This window comes from Danio rerio, chromosome 3, assembly GCF_052040795.2.
Source record: "Danio rerio strain M-AB ecotype USA chromosome 3, GRCz13ab, whole genome shotgun sequence".
Classification (NCBI taxonomy): domain Eukaryota; kingdom Metazoa; phylum Chordata; class Actinopteri; order Cypriniformes; family Danionidae; genus Danio; species Danio rerio.
In genome coordinates this window covers 13,564,080-13,577,830 of record NC_141023.1, presented here as the reverse complement: position 1 = coordinate 13,577,830, position 13,751 = coordinate 13,564,080, and the positions used below count along the sequence as shown (strand labels likewise).

The following is a 13,751-nucleotide window of genomic DNA, read 5'->3' as shown; positions in this document are numbered from 1 at the left end:
GTGCTGGAACACGTCGACCCAAGATCCTATAAAGTCCAATTAGATTATGGAGGTGTAATAAGACGAAACAGGAGACACCTCAGGAAGGCTTCTGAGATGACACCAAAGAACAAAACAATGACTGTTCATTGTGAGGGTGCTGAACACGCCAGTGTAGCTGGCAGTTTACCAACGCTTGCCAACAATGCAGAACACCAGATGCAAAATGCAGACAAATCTGTTGCATCACCTGTTGTCACAAAAGCAGGACGTGTTATAACGAACCAAAATACCTAAAGGACTATGTTACATGAAGAAAAAAAAAAGGGAAGAAAAGATGAACAATTGACATTCATAAGCATAAGTTACATGTTAGTGATATGTTATTTCAGTCTGTTTAATTTAAAGCATAAATTATGTGCTAGGGGGGTTTAATGTCTTTATTTCGAAAAAAAAGAGAAAGGATGGTGACAATAGGAACTAATAATATCTGTGTTGTGGGAGAGGCAACCTGTTTGAGTGTTGCACTGTTAATGTTGTGAGTGACAGAGAAGTTTTTGGATTAAACTGAGTTAGACAGTTATCATGGTCTCAGTGAGTCTCTTTACTGGTGAAGGAAGTAACCTTTAAATAACAGTGTTACATTTTAACCTCTTTCACCTCATCCTCATCTAAACAATGAAAACATAATATAAGTCAAATTTGTTTCATTTTGATATTATGATTAACAGACACTAAACAGCCTCGTGTAGCTGCATATTTATATGAGCATCATCTTCACTTTGCATATTTATAACAAAACAGGGCTTAAATATAACTGCCTCCTTTCATTTTCATTGAAAAGTATGATCTTTACCCTGTCTCTTTTGCAGAATATTAGTTTTAATAACCAATAATGGCCATTATAACAGTATAACGTACATTAAATTTAAACGATAAAGGTAAGCAATCAGTCAATGTGCAGAATCAGTGTATGTGGTTACATAAATTAATATATTAGCTTATCTTTGCACTCAGCCAAAACAGTTAACTGAGAACAAGTGATTCAAAAGACATAAGAATTGTTAGATAGAGACAAGATGAATTCAATATCACGTTTAACAACTACAGTGAGATGAGATCATCCAGCAGATGAACTGTCTGACATGCACTATACTCTCACCTGGGGTTTATGCTCACCCGCGCTGAACTACTGGCTGCAGCTCTTGGCAGAGAGTGTGCATGTGTGTGGTCACGTGATTTGCGATTTTAGCCTTGTACTAGAATGAACAGAGAACTTTTCAGAACCGCTAAATGAAACGCCGGTGTAGTTCCCGCGATTTCTCTGCGCCTCCCTTGCATTTCTTCTCTGACTCTCGACTATTTTGACAAATATACACAGATGACGCACGCTCACACGGAGTCCAAAATAGGAGTTTGTGATTGGGCCAGCCCAATGTCAATACCGAAAAGAGCCAATGGGCTGCAGAGTGTCACATGGGCAAGCCCGGTCTGTCTGTCCGGGAAAAAAAGCATCTCACTTTCAAAGTCACAGATCACAGCAGCGTCAAGTAATAAGGCAGAAAAAAACGATAGGCTGCAAAGCCTTTTATGGGCCGATCCGATCATAAGACGATGATCAGCCCGGCACAAAAAGTACGTCGGCCCACCGGGAAAGTGCCCGGTCTGCCAGATGGCCAGTCCGCCCCTGATGTTTAGTACAGTACATGAAGCCCTTCTTCAGTCAACTACAAATAAATTAATATAGAAAGAGACATAGTCAAATCCTCTCAGTTATTTACGCATGTCAAAAAAAAGAGTACTAACTTCTTGTGATAAAGTAGATCTAGAATAAAATGCCAGATGAGCTGCACTCATGACATTTTAAGGGAACAAACAAGCTGACATAAAAATGTAGTGGCACAAATCCTCCTGCAGAGGGCGCAAATGCTCTATTAATTAAATTCAGAATTACCCAGACTAACAGCCAGAAGAGCAGAAAGTCATCCTAGGCAGTTCATGTGGAGAAAACTAAAGAGTCTATAAAAGTGTATAAGACACGAATGACCAAAAGCACCACTCATAATAAACCTTGACACAAGATAGAAATAGTAAATGTGACTCACTAACATGGTCAGATGCTATACAATGAGGTATTTCACTGTGTTCTTGGTCCTTTTCTGGACTTCTACACATCCTTGGACTCTTGCTGTCAAGGGAGGATGAGAGATTAATTAATTTATGTTTTGAAGATGAAGGTCTTAAAGTTGAAATGTTATTAGGGTGAATAGATATTAACAGAATTATCACTTTTAGGTAAACTGAATTTGAAATATGAGTTAAATAGATGGTTACTAAATATTATTAACTTATATTTAAAATTCAGTATAATTATAATTTTTTATTGTTTCATTTTTTTACTTTATTTTAAACATTTGCAAAATTATAAAAAAAGCGGGCAAAAATAATTTGTTTAAAATGTAATTATGTAAACGCATTTTTAATTATATTTTATGAGATCAATATGACATATGAGATCAATTAAAACCTATGGAAATCAATTTAACCATATGGAAAATGTGTATTACACACACTCAACTTAATGATCAACACACGTATATGCTCTCAAACAGATCAAGTTTCACATTTTATTTTAATTAAATGTCCAGCGAAGCACACAATGCAAATGTAACAATGTAAATAACACAACATAGGTACAGCAACTTGCTTGACGTTGGTTAATTACATAAATGAAAATCCTTGATTAGATTGTGATGAATAAAATATTATGATAAATAAAAAAATCAAGTAGAAAGGACCTGTTTTGCTGATATATATTAGTACCGCCCAGCTCCCCATCAGTAATATATAGCATCCCCTCAGTACCTCTGTTTAAAACTCTCTGGTGACGCCCTTGCAAGTGCCCTTTTCTTCCCTATAATGTGCATCTCGACCACTTTAGACTACTCTACTACATAAAACAAATCAAAAACACAGTTAAGTAATTTTTAAAAAGTTAAAAAAAGACAAAACTAAAGCAAAAATATAATCAGGAAAATATTATAATGTGATAAAAACAGAAGTTTTACCTACAATAACTAACATGTCAGTCACATTAATGAGGTAAAAGTGATTTCCTGAGTATCATGTCATTTGTATTTTGTCAGCATTGACCACTAGAACTCAGACAGAAAAACATGAATATTTCAATAGTTTGTGGATCACCAATAAAGGCAGAATAAAAGAAATCATGGACCTTAATCAGAAATGAATGTGCATGTAAATGAGGTCAGAGTTGATGTGTTGGGTTCACGTCACCTGAAAACGGATTACATCCAAAACTGTTGTCATTTGTAAACACAACATGAATGTAGCTCATTCAGGATACACATCCAGTAAACATAACAGCATTTTTACTTTGAATAAAGTATTTAAATAAGCTCTCTTTTACCTGAAGCTGTTTGCTTTGGCTGTCTGAGCTGAAATCTTTAATCTGTTAAATATTTACGCTAAAAACAGTCTAAATCTAAAATTACCTACCAGTTAGAACAAACAGAACACAGAATGAACTACACGAATATGAATATAATAAATTGTATAAAATTTAAATAAATATATTAAACTAAATTCAAACTATACAGAGTATGTCAAACAATATAAAGCAGTATAAAGATACTGTCATTTAATTAAACTCACTTTATAGAACAACCCATTGTTGATCATTACTCAAGCTGATGATAAAAGATGAATGTGGTTTATTATCTGGTGACTAGATTCACCTTTGGGACATAGTTTTTACCTTATTATCAATATGCTTGTTGATATACGTTTCATATATAAGAGTTTATTGACATCACCAGATCTCAAACTGTGGGGCTTTAAAAAGCTCTTTGGATTCAATTCTGTTGTTGAAGAGCCTGAAGAGACACAAAACACAAACTGATATTAGTAACAGGCAAACTGATTTATTCCTCACCTCCCATAAAAAAACATTCTTTTAAATAATTGCATATACAGTTGAAGTCAGAATTATTAGCCCCCTTTGATTTTTTTTCCTTTTTTTAATTATTTCCTGACGTATGTTTAACAGAGCAAAGAAATTTTTACAGTATGTCTAATAATATTTTTCCTTCTGGAGAAAGTCTTATTTGTTTTATTACGGCTAGATTATTAGCCCCTTTAAGCTAATTTTATTTTCAATAATCTACAGAACAAACCATCATTATACAATAAATTGCCTAATTACCCTAACCTGCCTAGTTAACCTCATTAACCTAGTTCAGGTTTTAAGCTGTATAGAAGAGTCTTGAAAAATATCTAGTCAAATATTATTTACTGTCATCATGGCAAAGATAAAATAAATCAGTTATTAGAAATGAGTTATTAAAACTATTATGTTTAAAAATGCGTTGAGAAAAATGTTCTCTCCGTTAAACAGAAAATGTGGGAAAAATAAACAGGGGGGGTAATAATACTGACTTTAACTGTGTGAAACCAACACATTTCACAATATAAATAGACGAATGAATGATTTCCATTCTACTGATTATGAAAATAGAATAAAATTCAAAAGTTTAGATGAATTTATTATTTTAAAAACTTTCAGAAAATGCAGTGATCCATTAAAAATACATTTATTCATAGTGACAGCTTTCATTTGTGAGCAAAAAATTCAAACATTTAATTTTTTGCTCACAAAAGAAAGCTGTCATCATAAATACATTTTTAATGGATCTCTGAAAGCTTAAAGTCCATTATTAAAGATTTCACTACTGAAAGAACAGTTGAAATAACTTTGGTCAATACTATAGTTCATTTCAGACTCTCACCTCACTGTCTTTACGTTACTGTTGTGAGAGACGACACGGTGGATTTTCTGGGCCCCTAAATCAGTGATGTAATTCCCACTAAAGCTGCAGACCAAATAGTTAAATAAATTAGAAACTATTATATCATAGTTTAGAGATTTACAAACTGTATTTCAATCTCACTCGATGTTTTGTGCTTTGTGGAGGTTTGGGAGCAGCAGATCCAGGCTGTGATCGGTGAGATGACACTGACTCAGATCCAGTTCAGTCAGTCCTTCAGAATATTCCAGAATCAGCGCCAAACCTCTACAGGCCTGCAGGTCCAGTGGAGTCTGACTGAGGTCCAGCTCTTTACCCAGAGCTGCAGAAAGAGATTCGGCCTGCCAGCGCCTCACATGAGCCAGAAACTGAAGCAGGAGAGGTTTAGCACAGCTGAAAGACAACAGCAAAATATGATACATTTCTGAATGTTCACACTGGGGCTGAGGCAGTAAATAGATGCATATTGTAAACGCATAGCAATTCTCTCTGGAATCGGTTCTGTGCTTAGTTTTTAACAGGAAATAGTGCTGTAGGCTAGCTTTTAACTATACCCTCAAATGCTCATGAGAAAGTGTTTGGCTAACTCTGTTGGAGAAAAACAGCATATGCTAGCTATAAACATTATAAGCATTGCTGATAGTTAAAGATGGCTTAATACATGCTTCAACAAATAACTACCCGCCTTTAAATTTTCTATATCATAAGAATTTGTATAAGTTAAACACGTTTTTCCACAAAAACAAACTTTTCTTGTGAGATTTGTCGCCCTTTTTCTAACTTTATTATTAATTATTTTTGTTCGAGTGGTATGTGTAATGAATTGGAGTACTGCTGTTTGTAAAGCATAAAGTCCATCTGTTGATAAAATATAAGCTCAAAACAAACACAAGAATATCGCAAAGAATCTGTTGCTGTTTTTCACCAGAGTTTCACTGAATGCAGCACTGTAAACAGCTGGTCCATTCCTGCAGTGTTAATCTCACAGTCCTTCAGAATCAGCTGTGTTTTTCTGTCTGTGTTTGCTCTCTGAATGACTCTGGATATCACACGGCAGTCATCAGCTGTGAGTTGTAGAGGCTCAGAGTCTGTGTTTGTGGTCAGATCCAGTGCAGAGCAGCAGGAGAAGTCCAGCTTGTGCTGCAAAGCGGAGAGCAGAAACACTGACCCCTGCTGGACATCAGAGACACTGTAGCAGTGAAGCATCTTCAGTAACAGCAGCCTGTCCACACTGAACACACACAAAAACTTAATCAGAACACATTCAGGTCAACCGTACCAGCTCTGATTGAAAGTAGCTTACAGAGCTTTTTTATTATATCTAAGTGTGTTTGGATTAATCATATTAATTTCAGCAGTTCAATTGGAATATTATCAAACTAAGAGAATACTTTTTTGCACACATAATACAAAAACAGCAACTTTATTCAATAGTTTCTTCTTTTCAGTGTCAGTATATTGTGTGCATTTATAAGCACTATTCAGTGACGTAAAACACTCCAGACTTATCATCCAAGGTAATACGACACTGAGTAGAAGAAACTGTTGAATAAAGTCATTATTTTTGTTTCATATGCACACAAAAGTATTCTGGTAGCTTGATAATATCCTGATTGACCAACTGAAGGTATATGCTCTGTTTTGAGGATGTTTTTTCATATCTTTCTGGACTTTAAATGAGTGAGAACATTCATGTCTATGGCTGATGAGGAAGTTTTCAGATTTAGTCTTAAGCATCTTAATTTGTGTTGCAAAAATCAACATAGGTCTCTGGGGTTTGGAACAACACAAGGGTGTGTAATAAATAACAGAATTTTAATTTTAGATGAGCTAACTTTTTAATGTAGTTCTAGCTTGTATGTGAAAATGAATTTACTCATCTCTCATGCACAAAACCAGGTAAAGTATTACATTGAAAAAAATAACTGATATGCAAACTCAGAAGTTTGTTGAACTTTCTTTTCATGCATCCTAGTTATCATGCAGGCAGGCATTAGCAAGACCTGAGATGTGAGATGTGTTTGAGGAGAGGCAGAAACGTCTCCAGCTCTTCCTCTGGTATGAAGGTCCACATCAGGTTGAGTGAAGCTGCAGTGCAGTGCTGGAGTGTGAAGCGCAGCGCAGCACAATCAACAGAGTCCAGATCTCTGCTCTGCAGATTAATGCAGTTCCCCACTGAACTCAACAGACTGAACACAAATCCAGCAGAGCGGCTCTCATAGATCTCTCTGATTACAGACAGCATGAAGGAAGAGCTCATCCTGTACAGACACACATCACATTCATCCTTATTAGCCACAGTAAATACATTTCTCATTCATTTTTATAATTTATTTGAGGTTATATGAGTAACAAATGAATGTTGTAGGAAAAAAGTTGTAAGAGTCTCTTCCCTAATGTAAACTATCCAAGTGAAATGGCTTCAAATAACAAACGCTTGTCGGTTGGCAAATTATTGGATGGTTGTAGATTGTGGTTCTTGTTTCAGAAAAACTTTAAACCCACCATCACACCAGTAAATACAGTAGCTATGGAAAGTTTTCAGACCACCTTAAATTTTTTACTCTTTGTTAGAGTGCAGCCATTTGCTAAAATCATTTAAATTCCCTTTTTCCTCAATACATGTGCACACAGCACCCCATATTGACAGAAATACATTTTTGAAGATTCATTAAAAAAGAAAAACTGAAATATCACATGGTGCTAATTATTCAGAGCTTTTGCTGTGACGCTCATAATTTTTTTTAACTCAGATGCTGTCCATTTCCTTTGATCGTCCTCGAGATGGTTCTACACCTTCATTTGAGTCCAGCTGTGTTTAATTATACTGATTAGATTTAATTAGGAAAGCCACACACTTGTCTATATAAGACCTTACAACTCACAATGCATGTCATTGCAAATGAGAATTATGAGGTCAAATGAACTGCCTGAAGAGTTCAGAGACAGAATTGTGGAAATGCAGATATGGCCATGGCTACAAAAAATGTCTGATGCACTTAAGATTCATAAGAGCTCAGTGGCCTCCATAATCCTTAAATGGAAGATGATTGGGATGACCAGAACTCTTCTTAGAGCTGGCTGCCAAACTGAGCTATCAGGGGAGAAGATCCTTAGTGAGAGAGACGAAAAAGAATTCAAAGATCACTGTGACTTAGCTCCAGAGATGCAGTTGGGAGATGGTAGAAAGTTGTAGAAAGTTAACCATGACTGCAGCCCTCCACCAGTGAGGGCTTTATGGCAGTGTGGCCTGACACATGAATGCTCGCATAGTTTATTAAAAAACACCTGAAGGACTCCAAAATGTTGAAATAAGATTCTCTGGTCTGGTGAGACCAAGATAGAACATTTTGGCCTTAATTCTAAGTGGTATGTGTGGAGAAAACCAGGCACTGCTCATCACCTGTCCAATACAGTCCCTACAGTGACACATGGTGGTGGCAGCATCATGCTGTGGGACTGTTTTTCAGCTGCAGGGAAAGGACGACAAAGGTTGCAATAGAGGGAAAATGAACATGGCTAAGTACAGAGATATCCTGGATGAAAGAGTGCTCAGGACCTCAGACTGGGCCAAAGATTTACCTTCCAGCAACACAATGACCCTAAGCACACAGCTAAAATAATGAACAAGTGGCTTCACTACAACTCAGTTAATGTTCTTAAATGGCCCAGTCAGCGCCCTGACTTAAAAAAAGTGTTTTTCTGTCAATATAGGGTGCTGTTTGCACAATGAGGAAAAACATGAATTTACATAATTTTAGCAAATGGCTGAAATATAACAAAGAGTGAAACATTTAAGAGGATCTGAATACTTTCCGTAACCACTGTATGTTAAAAAAAGTTTTGGTGTTGTAGTTATCGAGTACTGAAAGGACACATTATTTGAAATAAATAACATGATTATTTATTGAATAATATGATGATTAATAATAATAAATTATTATCAAAATTTACATTTTATGAAATGTCTTTAGCAATCTTGTCAATCAACTCAAACCTATGTTTAAAGAGTTTTTACATGCAGCTCTTAAAAAACAACTTATTAATCGTGTGCTTTACCCTTTTAATTTAATCCTGTTTAGAAGTGGCAGAATTTCTCTCATTTTGCACTGAATGTTGCTCTTCCTGAGGTCCACAGTGATTTTTTTAATTCTGTGCTGCAAAAAATAACGAAGCTCTTCCCAGGTCAAGGAGCAGGAAGTCAGATCTCCATTTAATCTCTGCAGGAAGTGTTGAGTTGATTTTTCATTTTGAAATTCAAAGATGTGCTCAAGCAGCTTCTGAAGAGCCCTTTCGGATGGTCTACACACATTAAGAACCCAAAACTTGGTCAAGTTACATTAACAACAGCAAGTTGTTCTGTAGCTGTTCTGTACAGTAGATTGTCTTACCTGAGCTGTGAGATGAAGGGCAGACACTGGAGGAAACTCCTCACTTCACTCTCTTCCTCTGAAAATCCTCTCAGCTCTACTGGTTTCTTCTTTGTTTGGAGTTTCAGCACTTCCAGGAGGACAGAGGTCTTTTTGTCTGAGAGATCTATGATCCAGACATCAGGAGACTGGAAAACTGACTGTAATGCTGGGAGGAAACTCCTGCTAGTTTGAGTCTCATAATTCTTCACATGTGAGTAAAGATCCAGCAGGAAATCACTCTGTTTAATTCTGTCAGTTTTTTCATAAGGAAAAGAGCTGTATGTGCAGACTGAGGATAACAGTTTCAACATCTGCTCTCCTGTCTGTGTCTCAGTCTCTGCTGCATTAATGAAGAGTCTCAGAAGAAATTTGCTTTGAACACTTTTACTCGGTTTAGAGAATCTGTAACAATATGGAAATGAGAAATATAAATAAATACCAATCTACATGATTGAAGTAATGCTCTCGCTTCCTGCTGGATATGAAATGTAGAAAATTATTTGAGAACTCAACTGATAACTGTACAATCAATAAAATAAGATGCAACACACTAGCACTGAATGAAAATGTCAAAAGTTCAGGTTTATCTATAGTTCTCACACATCTGGCCCCATTCAATAAATTCAGGATGAAAATGCAACTGGCTCTAAATGTAAGTAAATAAATAAATATTTTATTTTTACACACAAATTTACAACCAACTGACCTAATCCAAACTTAACGTGTTAAAAAAAAAAAAATAAAAGCCTTTATTTACAACGTTAAAACAAATGTGAGCAACCCTAATGCCCAGCATTAACATTTTACAACATTTTAAATGTTACACATTTTCTTTAAATAATTAAATAATAATATAACAATAATAATATACATAAATATCCAAAGTAGTGAGTTTTTTTTTTGTCTGTTATTGTGTGTGTGTGTGTGTGTTGCTTGTGGCTCTTTTCTCTCCGCCCCTGTCTCGTATCGGTTTCATCATTACCTCACAGGTGCGGGGTATCAGGTGCCAGCACTTGGAGGCCGGCTTGTTGGTAAAGACTATTTAAACCGGACTGCAACGTCATTCAGAGAGTCTCCTCTCTCCTGGCTTGTGCTGTTTGTGTTGTGTAGTAGAAACTGTGTTGTATTTACTCGGCTAAATTGTTGAAAGTGAATGCTGAGTGTTGACTGAGATATATGCCGAGACACGTGTGCTGAGAAGGGTGCCTTTTTGTTTTATTACATTTTTCTCATGTTATGTGGTTAGTAGGGAGGTAAGTGAATGTTATTTTATTCGTATCATTTCATGTACAGGTAAGAGGGTAAAAAACTTTAGTTAGATGTTGAGTTTTGTTTTTTAATATGCCATTTACCTCTGTAAGCTTTTAATTGTCTCCTTTTTGAAATTTAAACGTTAAATAAATTTGACTTTACGTTATTTCCTTGGTCATTCGTCTTTGTTGTTGTTTTTACTTTTAAATGGGAGATGAGACTGTGGGCTCCTCAGAGTTGTACTTATTTTAATTTAATATGATTTATTGTTACGGGTCTGGCTTATGGAGCCAAGCAAGATTAGAATTCGTAACATTACCCAAAATAAGTAAATTTTATATTTATAAAAAAAAATATTTATTATTATTTAGGAGTTTTCACCATTTTAACTGACAGGAAAGTGTAGAGAATCAATCAATCAAGCCTTTATTTGTCACTACACTTTCGTATAGCGAAATTGGACCCCCCAGACCATACACAAAACATCACAAACAACTTTTCAGGGGAGACAGATCTTAGGAGGTAGCATTTAGAAACGAAGAAAGATACATTTGGACAGTTAGGCTAAAAAACACCCCCTCAGCTTGCCCTTGATTAGGACAAAGTGAGAAAAGGGAGAAAGCCCTATCTTAGCATAAGCACACCGGCAAGACACAACATAGACAGAGGGGATGGGAACAGGGGTAATGGAAAACAGTCCATTGAGTGCGGGCAGCCAACTGGTCCAGCAGCCATTTCCGGCGCAAGTCACAGCCCCGCCCACGCTCCACGTGGGTAAAAGCACACGAAGGCGTTTGGATGGGGATCGGTGGTGAATGTTTATCTGTAGATATGTTTGTGTGTGTGTGTGTGAGCCTGCATAGTCCAGAGTCCCGCAGGTGTCCTTGACAGGGGCAGGAATTTCAGAGCGTCCGCTTATCTTGCTTATCCCAGGGAGTTGTTTACTTCCAGCCAAGGCCGTCTGGCAGGAGTAAGAGGAGAGCCGAAAAAAAGACAGTAAGATACTTCAACTTTAGGTCAATATCTGCCAATTTCACAGATATTTAATGTCCATCACTCGTCTCCCAATCTGGCCAAAATTTGTTGCAGAGCCGCTAGCTTCACCTCGATGGTTTCCAGTTTGCGGTCAAGGACCATAGTCTGATTCGCGACCCTACCCATCAGTGTTTCAATCAAGCCGGCCAGCCTAGTGGGGTTTTGAGCTGCGCTGACCGCTTTTATCAGTTTCCGATATCCCAGGGCCCCGCATAAGCCCATCAGCAGAAACCCTGTTATCAAAGTTCCGAATAGGTAGATATCTTCAATATCCTCCAGAGACAGAGCAGCTAGACAGAGGACTCTCCACTTCTCCCACCCGTCCATCACGTATCCAGCTGCGAGCGTCCCCGCAGGACAGCTGGGTTCCCCGGAGCCCAGCGATCTCGTTGAGAAGATGGTGTCAATTGCATTCAGAGACCAGTTGATCAAATCCATAATTCCTTTTTCGTTTGGAAAGCAGGACAAGGAGAGCCTCAGAGATAGAATAAGACGAGACAAGACGTGCTAGCTAGGAGAGATATGGGACGGAGCGGGAAGAAGAGCGACCGCCTTCGCTGAGAGCCAAAGAAGATGGACAGGAAACAATAGTAGCAAAGTGAAAGGGAAATGATTGGTAAAAGACCTCAAGCTGGGAATTGAACTCGGGTCACCATAAACACCTCAGTGCTATGTGTCGATGCACTAACCACTAGGCTATGTCTCTCCACCTCACAGGACAATGGCGCCAGTGCACTCACCACACACCAGCTATAGGTGGAGGGAAGACACAGTGATATAGGCAATTTGGTGGATGGGGATGATTGGGAGGCCATGATGGGTAAGGGCCAATGGAGGGAATTGGCCCGGACGCCAGGGTTACACTCCCACTTTTTATGAGAAGTGCCATGTGATTTTTAATGACCACAGAAAGTTAGAACTTTGGTTTCACGTCTTATCCGATAAGACCCACTGACAGTAATATGTCAGTATTGTGTCCCCTTCATTTTACTGGAGCATTAAGACTCACACAGACCACAGGTTGAGCGCCCCCTGCTGGCCTCACTAACACCACTTCCAACATTAACCTTGTTTTTACCCGTGTGGTCTCCCATCCAGGTACTGACCAGGCTCAGCCCTGCTTAATGATGTTGCAGTAGATTGTCTTACCTGAGCTGTGAGATGAAGGGCAGACACTGGAGCAATCTCCTCACTTTACTCTTTTTCTCTGAACATCTTCTCAGCTCTAGTGGTTTCTTATTTGCTTGCAGATTCAGCACTTCCATGAGGACAGAGGTCTTTCTCTTTGAGAGATCTATGATCCAGACATCAGGGAACTGGAAAACTGACTGTAATGCTGGAAGGAGACTCCTGCTAGTTTGAGTCTCATAGTTCTTTACATGTGAGTAAAGATCCAGCAGGAAATCAGTCTGTTTAGTTATGTCAGTCTTTTCATAAGGAAATGATGTGTATATGCAGACTGAGGATAACAGTTTCGGCATCTGCTCTCCAGACTGTGTCTCAAACTCTGCTGCTTTGATAAAGAGACTCACAAGAAATCTGCTTCGATCATTTTCACTCTGATTAGAGAATCTGTAACATGAAAATGAGAAAATGAATAAATACAAATATTAGAAAACTTAAAGATATGACACAATTGATTTTTTTTGCTTCTTGTTAGGTTTGAAATTACAAAAAAAATTAATTTATGACCCAATACTGATAACTGTACGAACATTTAATATAGAAATAAGACACAACATAGACTATCATTGCCTGAAAATATAATTCTTAAAGGAACAAGTTTATCTATAGTTTTGACACACATCAGGCCCCATTCAATAAACAATAATAATAATTCCTTACATGTATATAGCGCTTTTCTAGACACTCAAAGTGATTTGCACATTGGGGGTATCTCCTTATCTACAACTAGTGTGCAGCATCCACCTAGATGACAAGACGGCAGCTATATTGCGCCAGACCGCACACCACACACCAGTTGATTGGTGGAGAGGAGACAGAGTGATGAAGCCAATTATGAAATGGGTACGTTAAAAGGCAATGATGTACAGAGGCCAGTGGGCAGAAATAGGCCTACTCTATTTCAAAGGACATCCTTGGGTTTTTAACGACCACAAGGAGTCGGGACCTTAACGCCTCATTCAAAAGACGGAACTATGAATAAATCTGCAATAACAACACACATATTTATAAGGCTCTAATTGTAAGTAAAATAATAATAATAACAATTAAATAGTTACTTTTT

The 13,751-nt window shown here is 37.5% G+C and overlaps 2 protein-coding genes across 3 annotated transcripts in view; both read right to left on the bottom strand.

Annotated features, from left to right (window-relative positions):
- LOC101884177 (uncharacterized) overlaps positions 1-1,384 on the bottom strand; it is a 31,886-nt gene extending 30,502 nt beyond the window's left edge. The window contains exon 1 of one of the 2 annotated variants that reach the window (XM_087244090.1): positions 1,142-1,384. The gene's annotated coding sequence lies outside the window, so the exon portion shown is untranslated. The remainder of the gene's footprint in view (positions 1-1,141) is intronic. The other variant, XM_087244089.1, reaches the window with a different exon arrangement.
- A 1,208-nt stretch (positions 1,385-2,592) lies between these two features.
- LOC101884073 (uncharacterized) overlaps positions 2,593-13,751 on the bottom strand; it is a 98,391-nt gene continuing 87,232 nt past the window's right edge. Inside the window, exons 19-26 of the mRNA XM_087245481.1 lie at positions 12,653-13,075; positions 9,197-9,619; positions 8,865-9,107; positions 6,809-7,066; positions 5,731-6,036; positions 4,950-5,198; positions 4,788-4,871; positions 2,593-3,875 (exon numbers count right to left, since the gene is read on the bottom strand). Coding sequence (XP_087101607.1) covers positions 3,812-3,875; positions 4,788-4,871; positions 4,950-5,198; positions 5,731-6,036; positions 6,809-7,066; positions 8,865-9,107; positions 9,197-9,619; positions 12,653-13,075 — 2,050 coding nt within the window. The 3' untranslated portion in view covers positions 2,593-3,811. The remainder of the gene's footprint in view (positions 3,876-4,787; positions 4,872-4,949; positions 5,199-5,730; positions 6,037-6,808; positions 7,067-8,864; positions 9,108-9,196; positions 9,620-12,652; positions 13,076-13,751) is intronic.